Source organism: Thalia democratica, chromosome 4 (genome assembly GCF_965202585.1).
Source record: "Thalia democratica chromosome 4, ktThaDemo2.hap1.1, whole genome shotgun sequence".
Classification (NCBI taxonomy): Eukaryota; Metazoa; Chordata; class Thaliacea; order Salpida; family Salpidae; genus Thalia; species Thalia democratica.
In genome coordinates this window covers 60,061,119-60,081,592 of record NC_139168.1, presented here as the reverse complement: position 1 = coordinate 60,081,592, position 20,474 = coordinate 60,061,119, and the positions used below count along the sequence as shown (strand labels likewise).

The following is a 20,474-nucleotide window of genomic DNA, read 5'->3' as shown; positions in this document are numbered from 1 at the left end:
TATTTTACATATATTAGCATTGTTTTAAGTAAGATTAAGTTTTTTTTTAGTTAGTCTTTCACTTACCATGATACTAAGTTTTTTATTGTGTTAATAAATATAATTTACAACCAGTTTTGTCCTTATTGGGACTCATCAAGCAGGAGGTAGTTGCAGGAAACCACTGTTGAGATCTTACTAAGCGGGCTTAAGTACAAAGTACTGAAGCGACCAGTTGTGGGTAAAGTTAAAAAAACTGACACAGCTAAACGTTCACAGCCCAATGTCTCAGACATTGTCATTTTTTCAACTTTACCCACAAACGGTCGTTTCAGTACTTTGTACCACTTAATAAGAACTCATCAGCGGTTTCTTGCAACTATGCCTGCCTGATGAGTCCTATTAAGACAAAACTGGTTGTAGGTTGTCTCGGATGCTGTTGTTGTTGGTTGTGTGGTGAAGTTCATTATTTACTGAGGTTATTTAGAATGATAAATATCACCTCTTTGTATAACACAATTATTATATTAGAAACATTTAACCTCTGACATTTCTTCTATTCAAAATAATTAATAGATTACTTTTTTTACAAGTTTTAAAAAAATTAAATAAGTATCAAATATAATAGTTTGTGCAGATTAGATGTGATTCAAGGTTTGCGACTGATAAAATTACTGTTATAAATAATAGTAAGGTTGTATTGCTAAAACTTTTTGTATTTCAAAACTGAAACTAGAAATTTTATTTAAATTTAAGTTGTTACAGATATTAAAAATATAAATGTTATGCATAGCATAAAATTATCTAGTGTGATAATAAATCAAAAAGTTTCAAAAGAAATCTTTAACAAGATACAGAAGATACATCAACCTTTTGCAGCTTTTAAGTTTGCTAATAGGTTGTATTCTCAAACAAGTACAAATGTGCCATTTACATCAGACACATATAAAGTCAAAAGAAACGATTTTTCAGTCATTAGTGATGATGACATAAATATCTTTAAGAAAATAGTAGGTGAATCAAATATTTTGCTTGATGACCATGAAACAGCTAGCTATAACACTGATTGGCTTTATACAGTAAGAGGGAAAAGCTCAGTAGTTTTAAAACCTAGATCTACAGAACAGGTTATTTTGTTAGTTTATAATTACATAGATTTCTCAAAGTTTCTAAAAAAAGTATATTTAATATTTTCTTTAAAAAATTGGGTAATATGCCATTAAAGTAGTAAAAACATAAATAGTTTATTTTTATTTATTGAACTGATTACTCTTAAGTAGTCTAATTTTTTTTATTAAACTCCCGTTGCACGACTATTAAGTATAAAATATTTAAACAAATTTCAAGTTTTTTAACTGATAAAATTGTACTATTATTTTCAAGTTTATAAAAAAAGACTTTATATACTTTATCAATTAAAAAAGTTTTATAGTAATTTATTTGTTTAGGTACTATTGCTAAAGTCTTTATGTTTTTCCATAAAAAATATATTTATTTAATTTTGTAGTTATTAGTCACTTTTGAAAGGTATTATTACTATTTGAAAATAGTTTATAGGAACTGTTGATAGAATAAGCTTAAATAATTAATTTAAAAATTGTTATTTTGTTATTTTTAACATAGTTTTCTTAGAAATTAAAAAATGTTTTAAATAAAAAATGAAAATGGATTTAAAAATGTTTAAGAGGAAAAAAAAAAATAAATTAATAATCTTATTTTTAAGTGTTTAGTAGCCTTTTGCACCAAACATCTATTTTCTTTTTATTGTAATAAAATAATTGAAAATATATAACTAAGAACTTTGAGCACATTTTGAGATTAATCATATATAAAAGAGATTGACTTTTTATTTCTAATTCATCCAAATAGGTTTTGTGTAGAAATAGTTGTCACAAAATTTGTAAGAGTTTAAAGTTGTTAATAAGATTGTGTTTAAATATTAGTTTAATTAATATTAAAATGGTTCTTTATTGATTTTTAAAAGCAAGTTTATACCTATATTAGATTTTTTTTTGCCAGTTTCAACATGGTAAATAAACTCTGTATGTAAATTAAAGGTAATGGAAATAATGAAGAGGTGCAATGAAAGGTTGCTTGCAGTTTGCCCGCAAGGTGGCAATACAGGGCTTGTTGGAGGAAGTGTACCTGTTTTTGATGAAGTTGTCATATCAACCACTCGTATGAATGACATTATTTTTGTTGACCCATTGTCAGGAGTTCTGGTATGTCAAGCGGGTTTGTTAAGTTATTGCTGTTTTTAAATTAGTAATTGTTTTAAAATTTCTACATAAGTTTTATATATTTTATATGTTTAATTTACACAAAAACAAATTTTAAACTTGATCAACTATTTCAGCGTTATATATGCGTTTTTCAGCAAGGTTTTTTTTAACAAAAAGCAAATTGTAAGCATTATAACAAATTTTTATAAAAGTTAGATGTTAATTAACAATGTGATAAACACATATTAAACAAAATTTTACACACAGTTTTTAAATAAATTGCTTAAGATAAAGTAAACAACCAGTTTGCAGCTAGTTTTTCATTTATATATTCCAATATTTTTAATATTTGAAATTTCTATCTTCTCTGCGTTACAAAATATACACACTTTTTCAGAATGTATTTATAATTTGTATTATTAAGTTATAAATTAATAAGAACCTTTCTGAAGAACGCGTATAAAATGCTGAAACAGTTGTCTAAGGTAAAAGCTTACTTTTGTGCACTAAATTTATATTTGGCACCTTCGAAAAATTTTAAGGACTCTAGTTTCATCTATGGGCTTAACAAAGTAAGTATTATATATCTATTATAAAACAAACAAGTTTACAGGTTTTTATGTCTATTAAGTTTAAGTCGGTTTTAATAAAACAATATACTTTATAGAATATAAAATTCAATATTTTAACAATACAAAAAACAACTATGTTTGATTTGTTTACTATGGTTTCTATGCATTAAGCGTTTCATCAAAACAATAATAAAATTAACAGCAAAATTTTTATTTAATTACAAAAGTACACATTATGACATGACAAATAAATTTGAATAATTTTAGTTAGCCAGTCTTAAAAAAAATTTCTTTACAAATTAACTTATGTTTTATCATGTATTTTCTTATTTTTAGTTTTCCTTTATTGCTATTTTTGTTAATAATATTTATTTTTAAATACATATTTTGGTTGTGAAGACAGGGTTTCTGTCTTTTCTTTATATAGTGATGACTCCTTTTGAATTTTTTCAATTTTGTTTTTTTCTAGGCTATATAAATTACCTGTTTTGTTGTTTTTTGGTTTTGTTTTAGTTCTGCAGAGCATTTTCAATTTTAAGTTATAGTGTTTGTTTGCGTCTTTTGGTTCCCATATGTAGTTTGATAACTCAGTATTATGTATTTATATACCATTTGCAACTTATTATTAATAGATTATTCATTTTGTTCTACATTTTATTACACAAAGCTTTTCTAAACTATACGAGTTTCATTTTCAAGTGATAAATTTTAAATGCAATTTGAAAAAATTTTGTTTAGTGAACAGCTTAAAAAATTATTCTAAATTATGACGTATGTTAAACTCAAATAAATACAAATTTAAAGATTTAGCAAGTAAAAATAAAGTAAAGGTATGTTTATTAATAAATTATTAATAACTTTGCTTTTCCATTTAAAGCTATTTGCGTATTTAAATTAAGTCGCTTTTCCTCAATTAGTATTGATTCCAGGCTGTAATGATCGCTTTGTTTACATCGTTTTACTATGTTATGAACTATGTCAGAGTTTTGACAGGGTTTGCAATTAAAAAGATGTTCAAATATTGCGCTGTTTTTATCTGTTCCGCAGTGGTCTGTAATTCATCGGAATATTTGCTGTGATATTTCTCCAATGTAAGAGATGCTCTGATCTGCAGAGCAGGTGTATTTATAAATAACATTTGCGTCAAATACTTCCGAGCATTTACTTTTGTTGCTGAAGTAGTCAGAAACTTTTTTTGCTGGTGTAGGCGGGTTTAATATTAATGTTGTGTTTTTGAATTAATTAATTGTTGTGAATGTTGTAGTCAGTATTATGTCTTTTTAATTTATTGCTTGCCTTATGATTACTGTATTTATTTTTGAAGGGAATGGGTCAAATATGCACGAAGGCATTTTTGCACAAAGGGACACTTTTGCACGAAGACACTTTTGCACAAAGGCTAATAAGAAAAAAAAAAGATAAATAAAATTATATTAAAAAAAACAAGATTAAAAGTAAAAAACAAAAAAGAAAAAAAATAATTTACCGACCAATGGTAAGGGATAACAGTGATATTAGAAATAATAAGGAAAAAATCACTAATAAAAATAAAATAAAATAACAAACATAAAAAAAACAATAAAATTAAATTAATTTAAAAAAAATTACCAACCAACGGAAATGATTAAGGGTAACAGTGATAAAAAAAAATATATAAAAATTATTAATAATAATAATTTATAAAAATAAAATATATAAGATAACATAAAGTAATAAAAAAACAAAAAAGAAGAAAATAAGTTACCGACCTAGGGTTAGGGCAACAGCGATAGTAATAAAAAAATTAATGATAAATTAAAATTAATAAAAAACATTAAATTAAAAAAATATTTTACCCGTGCAAAATTGATGCCATGTAAAAGTGTCTTCGTGCAAATGTTAACCTACGTGCACATTTGACACATACCCATTTTTGAATGTTATGCTTGTTGTACCCACGTAAAGTTTTGTTATGTTTTTTGTTTTTATTGTAGCTCACTAAGTTATATTGTTTACTATAAAGTTCAATATAAATATCTTTATGAAGAAATACATTCAGGTTGTGTGCTTCAATCAGCCAATGAGGAAGCTGGTAAACATGGTTTGTTGATCCCATTGGACTTGGGAGCTAAAGGAAGTTGCAATTTGGGTAAGTATATGAATTTTAACAATATATTTAGTTGTTTTCTGTCTAATGATCTTTTTTTAACTAGTTATAAATTGATTAATTGAAGTCTAAAAACGCTTTCGTTATATATATTTTTGCTGCATTTTAAACTAATATCCACATCTCTTTTATAAAAATTGTTGTTCTAAAAACTTTTGATCAAAAAATTTTATATTCAAACTTTCGCCAAAATGCGTCCTAAGTATTTTTATTTTGTATATATATTTTGCATTCTAGTTGATGTTGATTTTTATAGTTGAAAAGTTTGATTTAACAAATGATATACTTATAAATGTACATACAAAGTTTACGGTTGTACTTTGTTTTCTATATAAAAAACAATAAGATTTAAGCTGCATTGTAGCTTGCTTTTTAATTCGAGTTTTCAATATTTATGTTAAAATTAGTTTCTCATTTTTTATTGTCTTAAGAATATTCGACTAAGTTAAAAGCCAAAAAACTAATTTTTTTTAAGTTATTTTATTCCTAAAATGTAAAACTAAATTTCTGATTTTTGTTTAAGAGTAATCCAGTTTTGATAGTTTTAAATTTACATTATTTTTGAAAATTTTGTAGAAAATTTTAAAAGCAGTATTTTTTTCTTAGTTAGTCAATTGAAAAATTTTAAATACATTTTCATAAGCATTTCCTTAAAACTTACATTTATAGAATTTGGCCGATTTTAAAGTATTTGATATGTTTGCTTTAAATGTAGGTTTTTTTTTCTTTTTTTATTTAAAAAGCTCTGTAAAAAATATGTGGATGTAAAATTTAATATTTTGTTTTAAATTATAAACAACTATAATATATAAACTACTAAGTTTTATTTGGTTAATATGACTGTAATTGCTTTTAATTTACTCTTTAAAAAAATGAAAAATGTGTTTAATGCTTTTATTTTTTAAACTTAAGGGCAGAAATAAAGGTTTTAATTTTTCAGGTGGAAACGTTTCTACCAATGCTGGTGGCTTGCGGTTGCTTAGATACGGATCGCTAAGGGGCACTGTTGTGGGTGTTGAGGCAGTTGGGGCGGACGGGAAGGTGATTGACTGCCTGTCCTCGTTGCGCAAGGATAACACTGGGTACGACGTGAAACAACTTTTAATTGGCAGCGAGGGAACATTAGGTTTGTTTTTATTATATTTCTGATAAAAATATTTAAAGGTGTATTGTTTTAAAATAGTTAATCAAACAAACCTTCTGATTTAATTATTAAAATGACTTTGTCGTGCAGTACGTTGTTCAGTACCACAATAAAAAGTATTGGGTATTTGGCAGGAATCATCACAAAAGTTGCAATTCTTTGCCCTCCCAAGCCAAAATCACTCAACTTAACGTTGCTCGCCGTCAACGATTTTTCCACCCTCATGCCGTTGATCAGGAAGGCGCGGGCGGAATTGGGCGAAATCGTATCAGCGATCGAGTTTTTGGATTCGGAGAGCATGCGGCTGGTCACCACGCACCTGGGCCTTTCAAACCCCATCGCCGACAACAACTTCTACATGCTCATTGAAACTTCCGGCTCTAACGAGCAACACGACGAAGAAAAAGTTCAAAACTTTCTTGAGAAGATTTTCGAGGAAGGTTTTATTTAGTTTTTCTTGTGAAATGTTTATTCATAAGTTTTCATCACTTAAAACTGACGTATGTATTCTTTTTTTTTTTATACAAAAAGACCTAAGATTGAAATAAGTCTTAAAAATAACTAGCAGAGTAATTTTTTTTTTATACAGCCATGTTCACGTCAGAACTTGACTTAAAAAAATCGTTAACATATTTCCTCAGGGTTGGTCGAGGACGGGACGGTGGCTGCCGATTATTCGAAAATGCACGCAATGTGGGAATTAAGGGAGAGGATAGCGGAGGCGCTCCTCCACGACGGATACTGCTTCAAGTACGACATCAGCTTCAAGACGGAGCAAATGTACGAGCTGGTGCTGAAGATGCGGGAGCGGTTGGGCGACAAGTGCAAGACCGTGACGGGGTACGGCCACCTCGGCGACGGCAACCTGCACCTCAACATCACCTTCGACAAGTAAGTTTGCGACTAATGTTCGATAGTTTATTTAAAAGTATTCAAACAAAGTAGCAGTTTTGTATTGTATCAAAGTTTTAATGACTGTTAGCAACCGAGTTCAACACGTGGAGTGCCCAAAGAGTTTAGTGATAGTTTACTAACAAAAGAGCAGTGCAAAGCAGAGGTAATGCGCAGTAAACACAGAAAAGGATAAGTAAAATATGATTAAAATAATTAAACTTATTTATTCCACCTCTTCTTCAATTTTTTGAAGATTGTATTTTTCTTTTACGCAGTTTCTAGCTGATTAGAAAAGGCTGCTTGTTCAAAATGAAAAAAAAAATCCCACTTTTAAATATTAAATGTAGACATTTAAGCTTTACATGGTGCATTTGCAAAATTCTTTATACCTTAATATCGATCTACCGACGTTACTAGTAACCAATAACTAACTTATACTGCGCGTACTATATACAACAGAACAACTGGGGTACAATCAACGTTCTTTTTCAGATCATAGCCGAGCAAACAAAGTCTTCGCCTTTTGAGATTTAAGAACACCCTTTCTATTTTTTGGTTTGAGGTGATAATTTTATGCTTCTGTACATATAATAGGATTCACATTTCGTTTCTGTATATCAGATTACTGAATTTTATGCACAGGCACAATAAACGTTCGACCTTTACCGGTGGTTAGCTTTAATAGATAGTGGCGTGAAAATGCTTTGTATTTTACTTATGCGAAATTAAGTTTTCATGCTAATTATTCATTTGACTCAAGCCAAGGTATCCAAGGCTTTTTACATACTAAATTTACTTGTCATCGATCTAAGTTTTTGATAGTATATCTGTTGTTTAGTTTACGAATTTACATTTTTAAGGTTAATAGTAAAGCCGAACTCTGACTTAAAAGTGTTTGTAAATCTTGGGCAGTGAGATACGATCCCAGCATCATCATTATAGGTTAGAAAAGATGATCTTTCTAACCATTCACTTTCATTTTAGACATGCGGCATTGTGTAGGCGACCTTGTGATCTTTTATGTAGCCTAATTTTTTCAGTTGATGAGCAAAAAGTGTCCTTAAAAACAGGACTGCCGAAAAACCTTGAATTTGACAATTTAGGCTAAAAAACCTGGTATTTGAGAAATTTTGAAAAAAACCTGGAATTTTTATCAAAAATCACTAAAAAGCCTGTAAAATATGAAATTTAAGCAACTTTTACATGTTAAGTAATAAAATTTCGATTTGACACTAAACATCTTAAGATAATATTTTTTTGTCATCATCAATTTTTTTTGTTAGAAAACAGATTTAAAGAAACTTTAAGATATCTTTTCAATGTCGTTATACTATTTAACACAGTATTTTACCTTAAACTTGATTTTAAACTAAAATATGTAATTTTGAAAACCTGGAGAAAATTTGCCAAAAACATTTGGTAACCCTGTAAAAAGCATTAAAAACAGGTTCAAAAGGATTAAGTGCAAAGATGCATCTTTTCTTTACCAAATTTGTTCGTAATGGTCTAAAACAGTGCTTCTGAACCTTTTTCCAGTGGCGGAACCCTTTTCCAAAGTTCAACTTTTCCGTGAATGTAATGAAACTAACATTTCATTTTAGTATTTTAAAGCTTGTGAATAAATATGGAATTTTTTGTAACAATAACTTTCCAAAACATTTTTCATTATTTTCAAAACAAGCTTTTCAAAAACAATTTTTATAACTCTTAAAACAATTTTCTAAAACAATAATGTCTCGATACAAAGCTGTTATTAAGGGGGGTAATAGGGATTATTAAAGTAGATTAGTACAACAATCAAAACAACACTTATATTTTATTTACATAAACTAAACAACACAAAGATACAATTACATCACTCTATACGAGAACTAAAGTTAAACATACATGAAAATATTAGTTCTTAAATCTAACGTGTTTAAAAAGCATTTTAACTTAAAGCACACTTGCCGAATGCTCTGCCAAAACTGCTACTGCAAGTAAAATTCCGTTTTATAAGCACTGAAATAAATGTAACTCCTTTAAGTAAACAATAATGTTTATTGTTTTAGAAAATTGTTTTAAGAGTTATAAAAATTGTTTTTGAAAAGCTTGTTTTGAAAATAATGAAAAATGTTTTGGAAAGTTATTGTTACAAAAAATTCCATATTTATTCACAAGCTTTAAAATACTAAAATGAAATGTTAGTTTCATTACATTGTTTCTTTTTTAATTTTCAATTTTAACGTTTAAAGCCTGGTTTTAAATAATTTAAATCCTTAAAATCCTACTTAACTTTAAACTTTTTAGACATTATCAAAAGTCCGGTTTAAAAAAAGTAAGAAAAAGAAATTGTATTTCTTATTATCTTAAAAATTACATAATTTACAAAAACTTAGATAAAACACAACAAGGTAACAATGATAGTCATTTAGTTGGCTTCTGGCTTGCTGTCCTCGAAGTTCTTGTCCTTGGACTTGTTGTCCTCGGGCTTGTCGTCGGGCTGTTATCCTCAGGTTGTTATCCTCAGGTTGTTAATAGAGGCTTCTGAACCATCAATTGGATCATTGACAACGTCTTGTTTCTTTTAGGAAACATTTGACTTTCTGTCTTCTAGCTGGTTTGTTGAATCAGCAAAACACCACATCGATTGGCTTCGGAAACAATGACAGCAGGAACTTGATTGTGACGTCATAGAACAAACACAAAATCTTCATTCAATCTTTTGTTTATTGTCGTACTTATAAACAAAAAAACTTTTTAAGTTTCATGCAGTAGCAAGGTGTTAGGTGTGCTTAAAAGTTGTGGTTATCAAACAACAATTTGCTTCAAACAACGTTAAAAAGATATAAACGCAACAATTTATTTACAAGCGACGACTGCTAAATTTAAGGGGAGTTTATTTCTGATTTCTTTCAAAGGAAAAATTTTAACACAACTTTATACTTGAACTTGAAACGAGTAATAAAATGTGGCAAACGACTGCCTTTTTACGACTAAGAAAGATGAAAACTCATTCAAACATATTTTTAAACTTCAGAAACATTCTAATTTAAAACAAATACAATCTATACTTTAATACAATCAATCAGCAGATCAAAACAATAAACTAGTAGTAGTAAACACATAGGAAAATAAGTCTTATCCGCTAAAACTCCGACGTTATTAAGAACAACTATTCTGCTGTTGTAATTCTAAATTTTTATTGCGGTTTTTACTTTACATTTCTTTGCTTAGAAAAATATAATAACTGCGCTCTCTTGGCAACTTATAAAATGCAATTTTGCACTAAAATACTGCGTCCCCTGACGACTTATGTAAATTGCAACATCTTTAAAGAACATTGTGCACTAGAGTAAAAAGACTGTGCTTTTTATAATCGAAATACTGCGCCCCCATGCGACTTATGTTAGTTGCAACTTATATTGTGCCCTTAGCTAAAAAATTAAGCTTTTTATGATCGAAATACTGCGCACCCATGCGACTTATGTTAGTTGCAACATATATTGTGCACTTAGAAGAAGAAATATTATGCTTGTTAGCAAATAAATTGTGCATTTAAGCACTAAAAAAGCATATATAAAACTATACATAGAAATAACCGCAAAAATTGTATAGTACTTCCAGCAAAAAAATCCTTGACATCAAGCCTGACTTTTAACAAAACTAAATAAACCACTACCACACACTTGTATTATAATTGTAGACTTGCTGTTTCAAAGTAGAAAACTATTCACACAACTTTTCTTACTATTATCATAGTGAAATGTCGCAAAGTAAAGTATTATCGCAAATTATACTGTCAAAATTTTAAAATCGTTAAAAAGTTGTTTAGTAATAAACTAAAGTTTTTTTTTTTTTCGCTGCGTTTTTTAATTGATAAGGCACCTAATTCCTAAATATCAGAAGATTCCTAAAATACAGGCCACACATGGTTTCCAATGTCTCGATACAGATATTTTTAAGGGGGGTAATAGGATTATTAAAGTAGATTAGTACAACAATCAAAACAACACTTATATTTTATTTACATAAACTAAACAACACAAAGATACAATTACATCACTCTATACGAGAACTAAAGTTAAACACACATGAAAATATTAGTTCTTAAATCTAACGTGTTTAAAAAGCATTTTAACTTAAAGCACACTTGCCGAATGCTCTGCCAAAACTGCTACTGCTACTGCAAGTAAAATTCCGTTTTATAAGCACTGAAATAAATGTAACTCCTTTAAGTAAACAATAATGTTTATTGTTTTAGAAATTTGTTTTAAGAGTTATAAAAATTGTTTTTGAAAAGCTTGTTTTGAAAATAATGAAAAATGTTTTGGAAAGTTATTGTTACAAAAAATTCCATATTTATTCACAAGCTTTAAAATACTAAAATGAAATGTTAGTTTCATTACAGAACCCCTAATTTAGTTTTACATAAAATGTTAAATATAATATTTCCTGCAAAAAACAAAAGAATTTCAGTGAAAAACAATTTTTTTAGCAAAACTATATCATTGTTAGAAATCATACCAATTGTAATAGTATTAAATCAAGTCAAACTCAAAGTGCGCCACAGACAATAGGTATTTTATGATTCTAAAGTAAATTAACGAAAACAAACATGATTAATCGCAACGTCATAACAATCTTTCCTTGCATAATAAAAACAAAATGAGAGCTACAAACAATAACGAAATGAACTTGAGCCTAATCGAATTCACAGATTACTGTAATAAACGGGTAAGATTCCTAGCGAAAAAAAAAAAAAAGATGACAACTTTTAATAATAATAGTAAAAATTATGTGCTTTCCTTAAAATGTGTTTTTTTTATTAATTTAGAAAAAAATAATGTTTCAACAAACAAAAAGGTTGCAACTAAAATTACATAAAAAATCAACCTTGATTAAGCAAATCATTATTTTATTTTTTTTATTTTAAAATAATCAATTTGAAAATAGTATCATTTTTTGAATATTAAAAGTTTTTTGTTATTTTCTTTAGGTGTTTTTTTATAAATGAATATTAAAAAAAATATCCTTGAGCTGTAACAATAAAACAGAAAAAGCATTTAATACTTAAATAACAAACTTTAAAATTTGGCCAACACATAGACATTTAAACATTTGTATCATGTAAATCAAAAAAAATATTTCAAACTCAATTTCTGTTAAAATTTTAAAGACCTGGCTACAACTTTTAAAAACTAGAGTAGCATTTTTAAGTAAAAAATATTCTTTTATACATATTAAATTTAAATCAAGCTAATAGACATCTTTTTAAACATTTTTACATTATTTGAAACATTATGAAATATCAGAAATAAGTTTCTGATTAAGCTTTTTTATTTATTTTTTTTGTGTAAACATTTAGAATTAGTTTTGATTGATTCTACATTGTTTACTTTAGTGATAATACCAGTATTTTGATTACTTCACTTATAATAGAAATTCAAAAATTTTGCAAATATTTAGGCAACCAGGACACCTATTAATAATGGATACCCATTAAAAGTCCTACCGCTAGAAAGACACTAAGCAGATCAATGAACGCTATAATTATATATGTTTTCCATTTCATGTGTTCCATTTTTTTTGAAGTTTTATGATTTATGTTTTTTTTCTTCCAAATTTCTTTTTTAAATTTCGAAAGGCTTCGCGGAACCCCATTTTAGAAGCACTGGTCTAAAAGACTTAAATGTGAACAAACACTTATCAATACTAACGAGGGTTGTTAAGGCCATAGGGGGGTCCAACACTATTTTTTACAAAAATTAATTTTGACATTTATATGAAAGCTTTAAATACAAACTACAAGACAGTTTTTAAAGAATTCAAAAATATCATTTTACTTTTGAGATATTTTATTTTTTGTAAAAAGTTTCCGATGCAAACGTATGATCAATTTTCTCAGAAATTTTAAAAATCACTAAAAGTCTATCTCCTCCTTCATTTTTCAAGCAATCTTCTTCAAATTTTAAGGAAATGTTCCTTATATAAAAAAACGTTACTTTAAAAAAAAATAAAAAATTTATCAAAAAAGTTTAAAAAAAAGTGTTTTTTTTTTTTCAAAAAAATAAAATTTTTTTAATTTTTTTTTAAACTCCAAAGTAATGTTTTTTGTTATTGTATAAAGATTAGACTGTGAAAGTTTGAAAATAATTGCTTGAAAAATGTAGGAGGAGATAGATTTTAAATAAAATAGTCTTTTTACGCTGTTTTAGTTTTCCCTTCCCATAGGGATCCTGTTATGCGGCCCGACACTGACTGGTCATATCTCAAAAAATAATTCAAATTTTTTGAAACGATTAAAAGCATCTTGAAGCTTAGAAAAAACTCTATAAAATAAGATCAACTTGTAAAAAACATGGCCTAACCCCCTATGGCCTTAAGTGTTTGTTCGCATTTAAGAGGATATAACGAGGATTGGTGAGAGCCAATATTTAACAGTATCGCACACAGTCTTTCTCTTCTTACTAAATTAAGCTGATGGGTTTCATAAACATTGGCACGTTCTCTCCTTTCATTTCTTTAATGCTGACGTACACAAAAGTTCATGTCAACATGCGAAGCGGTGATATCGAAAAGTGTATTTAAAATCGGGATATACTCTTTTGGCCACTTTGTTAAGCAAGGAAAAACTACGCGTACAAAATGATTTCAAGCAATATCAAGAAGGTAAATTTTCCAGAAGTTAGTTTAAATATTTAACTTTTACTGTATATTAGTTTGTGAAAAGTTTATATTTTGTCTATTTGTTAATGTATTTTGTATTAAATTTTTTTTTTGTTCTCCTTCAGTGCATCGATACCGTTTTAGAACACAATTAAATTTATCATAAATGCTATAACGTATATGGTCTACTATTACCAGCATTGCTTTTGTAAGTTGTATACTTAAATTTGTAGGAGATTCAGCATGTGTTTATTCTGATACAGCTAAAATAAAAACTCTTATTTCAACTACAGGTTCACTCAGGAGAACTACAAGCTGGTCGAGCCGTTTGTTTACGAGGAAACGAGAAAGTTGAAAGGCAGCATCAGCGCAGAACACGGGCTCGGTTTCAAGAAGAGAAATTACATGGGTTACACGAAAAGCCAGCCGGTTATTGACATCATGCACCAAATAAAACAAGTTTTCGACCCCAAAGGAATACTGAACCCATACAAAACTCTTCCGGACGTTTAAGGATGATAAGGAATGATTAAGGATGATATTGAAAGACAGTTTTTAGTTTAATTTCGAATCATATAATTTTAAATGTTTAATGCCAATCAGTTGCTCTTGTACATTTTATTTTCTGTACTTAATTATGAATTTTTGTTCAATTTAAAGAAAACTGTATATGCAAATGTATAACTCTATAAAAAGCTGTGCTTTTGCTGCCTTTATTACATAAATTTTGCAGTGCTTTGTCACTTAATAGCTGTTTAAATTTAGACTTTTCTTATTTGTTATTTAACTTTAACTAAATAATTATTCAAATGTTTAGCGTTACTTATGCCCGTATAAATCATTATTATAAATTTAACATTATTATAGTTTGTTATTTAATCAAATCTATGTTAATTTCAGTTTTATAATTTTTAAATTTGTTTTATTATTAATAATACAAATAATATCTTATCATATAGTGTTTTTTTAGGAATAGCAAACTTTTTTAAACGTTTTTTATTAAATAATCCTCTATTAACTTTAACATTTTCTGGACTGTTATAAAAATTTTACAAGTTTAATTTTTTTTGTGTATGAAATATATCAAACTTATTTGTTTTATTTTATGTAAAAAACTTTCTATGATAAAAATTCATTTTCATATTTTACATCTATAAGTTATAATTAGAGATTATTGAAGTTGTTGGAAGGATTTTCAAGTTGAAAATAATAAAATACTATTGAAATTTTTAGTGAATATTTTAGATAAACTACTTAAGAATTCAACTTGATAAAAAATTACTTAAAATTGTCACATTCGTGAAAAAAAAGTGTTTCTGTCATGTAAGACTAAACTTGAGTTCTTATTGTTAATGATTAAAAATTGGTTAGCTAAAGTAAATTTGACTAAAATTGGTAATGTAATAATTAAAGGATAAAAGTAAGTAAAATATCTAAAATAAGTTTATTTTGTTAATAGCAAATATCATGTCAGCTTAAACAGCCGTTATTTATAAATGAATAATCCTCAAGCATACTGTGATTTTCAACTTTGCACGCACCCGAAATGCTGGCAGTCATTCAGAACTGCTGAAATTAATTTCAACAAGCTCAGCTATCTCGCAAAAAATGGATGCTTGGAAAGTCTTCCCAACAAAAAGTATTTTATTATTATTTTCAGTCTTATTTTACGGAGCTACGAAGCTCAAGAATTAGATCAAGAAATGTGTTTCTTGATCTTCATAACTCCGTTGAAGTGTGTTAGTGTAACAAAGAAAGAATACTGTTTAAATATGTTTTTATTATGTAATTTATAAGTATATTTGTTTATCTTTTGTTTTAATTTTTTAGGAAACCGATAACGTCTTCAATAATTGAACAAGTTAACAAGCCTGTTTTAGGTTTGTTTTTATTTATGATATAAAATTTTTTTTTTGTTTTAAATATAACTGCTCATGTTCTTTATGCATCTCCTTGCTTATTTTGCAGTTTTGAGTATAACATAAAAGTAGTATGAAAAAATGTCTTAGCATTTAGTTTTATTTTATTTAATAGATTTATTGCCTTCGTACAACATACAGAACATTACAGTACCAGTTTCAGAACCTCCGAAAAGCATTAAGTATAAAAAGTTCAAAGACGAAACGATAATTAAGTATGGTTAAATGTTGATATAATATTATTTAAAAACTGTTTTAAAACTATTCTTTTATATACACTAATAATGGCCACAGTTGTAACTTTAATGTTTTATTAGAATAAAATTATGTTATTTTAGCGGTCTTGTTTTTGTTAAATCTAATGCATATGAATCTTAAAGTTACAACTGTCTAAAAAACATGTTTTAGCAACTGTTTCAAAGTGCTTTTAATAGTTTTAATTTATTAATAAACAAAAAAAGGATGGGCGCACGTTTCTCTGTGTTAAACTTATAATGCATGTACACAAAGTTTTATTTCTGTGTAACTGCAAGTATATACTAGTCATTAAAGTTGTTAATTTAAAAAAAAAAATTGAATTTCAAAAACCAATGTTTTCCCTATGCCCTTAACTCATATTTTCAAAGCTCTATGAATGACTTTGTGAAACTTTGTTATTAGTTTAACACAGAAAAACGTACGTCTATTTATTTATTGTTATTTTTTTTTATTGAACGTTTGTGCTAAAGTTTACTAAGACTAAAGGTAAGTTTTTTTCAATAATTTAACAAAAAATACGTTTTGTTTTAAACAATATAGTAACCAGTTATGTTTTATTTTGTAAAATTGATTTAAAAAATTGGTAAATACTATGTTACAGGGTATAAACTAATCTGGAATCCTGGAAAAACCTGGAATTTGAAAATTTAGACTAAAAACCTGGAATAAGAGAAATTTTGAAAAAAAAAACCTGGAATTTTAAACAATTTTTTCATGTAAATGTAATAAAATTTTGATTTGACACGAAAAATCTATCATATAGATACAAAATTTTTGTCATCATCAAAATTGTTTTTTTATCAAAAAACACTTTTAAAATTGCCTAACAGTATCTTTTAAATGTTGTTATACTATTTAACCTAGCTTTGTACCTTAAAATTAACTTTAAACTAAAAATAGACCATAAAACGTTGAAGAAATTTCTTAAAAACCAGTTGCCACCCTGTATGTTATCACATTGTTGTCACGCTTATTTCTATATATTTTACAACTTGTTTGTTTGTTACACAATTGTGATTCACTAGGAAATAATATCAATAAATATAAGCTAATAAATTAAATTAAAAATAAATGTTGATATTAAATGTATATTCAATTAACTTGATTTTTTTAATTATTATCTACATACTTTAACAAGTTTTATTAAAAATAAAAAATACGTCATAAACAAGTTTTGATCACAGTTATAAAACTGCTTTTTGTATGATTAAACAAATTGTTTTATTATTAAATTAAATAGTACATAGATACATGAGGATTTAACTGACTTTTTTAGAAAATAAAACCGAATTACTAATAAATTTAAAACGTGTACGTTATTACTAAAATATTAACTAAGTACCTGTGATACTAAATACTTAGTGTTTTTTATGGTTAATGTTATTTTGTATAATCGTTCTTATATTTACGTAAATTTATAAAAATTTTAAACCATTACTTAGTCATTTACTTTATAAATAGTTATAATAAGTTATAATAGCATTCATAAAAATACTACATAGTTATACGAGATTGGTCAATTCACCTGAATCTTTTATGAAAGGTCATGTTGTTAAATTTAGTTCTGTTAACAAAGTAGATATCAATCTTCCGCTAACAAATAACCAAGACACTAAAAAAATGGTGTGGAAACCTTCAAAATGTACAAAGTTTGTTTTGAAGTAGTAAATGTTTTGTTTAAATTCTACAAGTCTTGTACAAATGTTAAACAAAGGTCTTTAAACATATCTAGTTTACAATTAAAAGTTGTAACCATATTTTATAACACTTTTTGTAGTTTTATAAAATTGTTTGTGTTTTTCTGATAAGCAAAGTTTTTTAGATTGTCATTAAATATCAAGTATGTTTAGTAAATTAGAAAAAAGTAATTTGTTCAGGTTTAATAAGAAAGAAACTCTAGAAAATCAGCAAAGGTTTGATTGTGTGATAATAGTTTTGAAAAATACAACGTAAAAAATTATCTTTATACGTTATAGAAAAATATAAAAAAGTATATACTCTTTTAAGTTGTTGAAATTAGTGTTTTTGTACTATTTTTAGATATATAAATAAAGTGATTTTTAATTGTTATTTAATTTGTATTTGTATTTTTTTTAAGGTTACACTCAAAAATACTATCAATTGAGAACTTTGCTCCCAAAAACTCTTATTTTAGAGGAAGTATGCTTGTTCAAGAATTTTTAAAGTAAGTTTACTACTATGTTTACTAAAAAGTTTAATTCGAAGTATTATAAATTTGTTATAATGAATTTTAGCTCAAAATTTAACGCAACTTGAGCTTTTAGTTGCAACCTTAAAGCTTATGATGTGTGTTTAAAGTTAATTATTTACTTTCTTGAATAGTGTCCAAACATATATTTTATGTAATAACAGTTTTATTAATAACCTTATGTTTTCCTTACTCATAATCTAAATAATAGACTATTTTATTGTGGTTGCTTAAATATATACAACGAATAGTTGATAAATTTTGTTGAATTAAAAAAGACCTTATAGAATTAGTTTAATAATTAATAAATTATTGTTAATTTATATGCTTTCTGTTGAAGTATGTTAATTAGACAAAATGGACATTTTTATCCGGAAATGTCATTAGTAACTAACACTTTAAAGTACTTTTTAAGTTCATAAATTTAAAAAATAGTTTTTTTGATAAGCTATATGAAAACAAATTTTACTATTTAAATAAACGAATTCTAGTGTTATTGAGTGAATTATTTTTTTAAGTAATTTTATTTATTATGTTAATTAAACTTTTAACTTTAATAACATACTTTCCAGGGTTGCCACTAAGTCAGGAAAATTAGTATAAGTCAAGAAAAAAAAAATCAGAAGTCTGGAAAGTCAGGAAGTTTTACATAAACATGCTCTTAATAAGAAAATTTATCATCACTAAAAACTGCATTTTGCTATACCAGTTTTGCTAATGTTAAACTACTCAAAAACTTTTGCTTTTGAAAATCCTCCTTTTTCAGGGTTTTATTGAATTTTTGGAGTAGTTTAATATTTTTTAAGTCTTTGGTTATATATTTTTGAATCGGTTTTAATTCAAAAGATTTAGAAAAATCAGGTTTTTTTGTTCAACTTGATCTGAAGTAACTCTTCTTTCTTTTTAAAATGGTAAGCTTCAATAGTTATTTTTACAGTTTCAATTAAAATAACTAGTATTTTAAGACTTAATCTTAAATTTTAATTTTATAGAGCTTGTTTATTTAGAAGAAATGTAAATTTTACGAAACAACATCGATTTATATGACATTTAATGAAAAATAAATAAATTCGTATAACGATATTTAAATCCACAAACTGAACACATTTCGATTGTAATAGCATAAAAGTGCTCTCATAGAAATGAGTTAAGGATTATATTTTAAATAATATTCTTTTATCAAGCTCAACTAGTCAAGAATCATCAGAGACGTTTGAAAATGATGATGTCCAACAAGTAATGCGAGATCTTATTAACATGTCTGAAAGTAAATAGTTAATTTTTAATTACTTATAAATTTAACAAAACTTTTTAAAAAAGTGTTTAATCACAGTTTTTTTTTTGATTTTGATCATACTGTACAAAACTAGTTTTAAATTACTAGTAAATGTATTCCATTTCTTTCAGTTTTATTTACTTTAGCCTAATTGGTTCTAATCTGCTGAACAAGTATACATCAACTGTATAATGCGTTAAAATCTAATTTGCTTTTATCATTTAGAAAATAGCTTCCTAATTAAATACATTTTAGTATTTTTGTTGATAGGTGTATGGTTAAGTTTATAATTTTTGGTGTATCAATACTTTAAAAAGTACTAAGTTATAACTATTAGGCTTTATTTATGTTATACTAATAACATTGTTCTACGGATTTTTAAACCCGTTTTTTTAGTTAGTTTCTTAGAACTGTGTTACTAATTTTACATAAAGAAACGTCATAAGTTTTTATAAGACTAGTACTTAGTAAATTGTTGTTATCATATCAAACACTTTTTGTTTAATTCTTTTATCAAAAGCTGTCATTAACGATTATCATTTATTTTTTAAGCGCTTTACAGTTGTTTGTAAATATTTGAAAATCATTACGCTTATAATTTATTGTGTTTTATTGAACAAAAACAAGTATATGTTTGTATTTAAAATGTTCATCTAACTAATTTTGTTCAAATTTTTATCAGGAAATTTCATTAATAACTAACACTTTATTTTGATTAAGTTTTAACTGTAGTGGTCAATTAAGAAACTATTACTATTAAAGGTGAAAGAATCAAGTTTTTAGAGGAAGCTATTAATGAAGAAATGATTTCATTAGAAGATGCAAATTTTGTACTTAAAACAGTTCGTCTATTAAAAATACTAGTTAAAAATTGGAGTTTACCTGTAAAAAGATGTCTAAAAATAATATTTAAAGTACTGGTCGAATTTATAAATTTAACAAATACAGTTTTAAATCCGTCTAAATAATGCACCTACGTTTTATATATATACAAAGGTAGGCTTTTAAATATGTTTTGTTACGCAAGAATTGTAAAAGTATGACAACATATTTTTATTGTTTAGTGAAAATGATATCTGATGACGATTTCAAGTTTAAAATTAGTAGAAGTTTAAATTATACTAACTTATAACAATCTATATACTTTTTAGTAGAAAAAAGTTAACATAAAAAACTATAAAAAGCATTTTTTATGTACAACCGGCAA

The 20,474-nt window shown here is 26.5% G+C and overlaps 2 protein-coding genes across 2 annotated transcripts; both read left to right on the top strand.

Moving 5' to 3' along the window:
* The first annotated feature begins 748 nt into the window (after positions 1-748).
* LOC145832927 (D-2-hydroxyglutarate dehydrogenase, mitochondrial-like) lies at positions 749-14,544 on the top strand. The gene is made up of 7 exons (XM_082940128.1): positions 749-1,106; positions 2,037-2,214; positions 4,812-4,901; positions 5,860-6,045; positions 6,198-6,503; positions 6,705-6,954; positions 13,899-14,544. Exons 1-7 carry the CDS (start codon positions 765-767, stop codon positions 14,116-14,118), a joined length of 1,572 nt encoding a protein of 523 aa, XP_082796254.1. The 5' UTR covers positions 749-764; the 3' UTR covers positions 14,119-14,544.
* Positions 14,545-15,083: 539 nt separating this feature from the next.
* LOC145834939 (uncharacterized) lies at positions 15,084-19,328 on the top strand. The gene is made up of 7 exons (XM_082942470.1): positions 15,084-15,244; positions 15,436-15,485; positions 15,640-15,739; positions 17,285-17,431; positions 17,660-17,695; positions 17,881-17,967; positions 19,176-19,328. Exons 1-7 carry the CDS (start codon positions 15,102-15,104, stop codon positions 19,264-19,266), a joined length of 654 nt encoding a protein of 217 aa, XP_082798596.1. The 5' UTR covers positions 15,084-15,101; the 3' UTR covers positions 19,267-19,328.
* Positions 19,329-20,474: the final 1,146 nt, after the last annotated feature.

Bases quoted from the DNA above. Each gene is read 5' to 3' on its own strand.
- LOC145832927 (XM_082940128.1), top strand. From the start codon at position 765: ATGCATAGCATAAAATTATCTAGTGTGATAATAAATCAAAAAGTTTCA. The intron at 6,046-6,197 runs GTTTGTTTTTAT...GGTATTTGGCAG, and splicing joins TGGCAGCGAGGGAACATTAG to GAATCATCACAAAAGTTGCA. The intron at 6,504-6,704 runs GTTTTATTTAGT...ATATTTCCTCAG, and splicing joins TGAGAAGATTTTCGAGGAAG to GGTTGGTCGAGGACGGGACG.
- LOC145834939 (XM_082942470.1), top strand. From the start codon at position 15,102: ATGAATAATCCTCAAGCATACTGTGATTTTCAACTTTGCACGCACCCG. The intron at 15,740-17,284 runs GTATGGTTAAAT...AATACTACATAG, and splicing joins AAAGACGAAACGATAATTAA to TTATACGAGATTGGTCAATT. The intron at 17,696-17,880 runs GTTTGATTGTGT...ATTTTTTTTAAG, and splicing joins ACTCTAGAAAATCAGCAAAG to GTTACACTCAAAAATACTAT.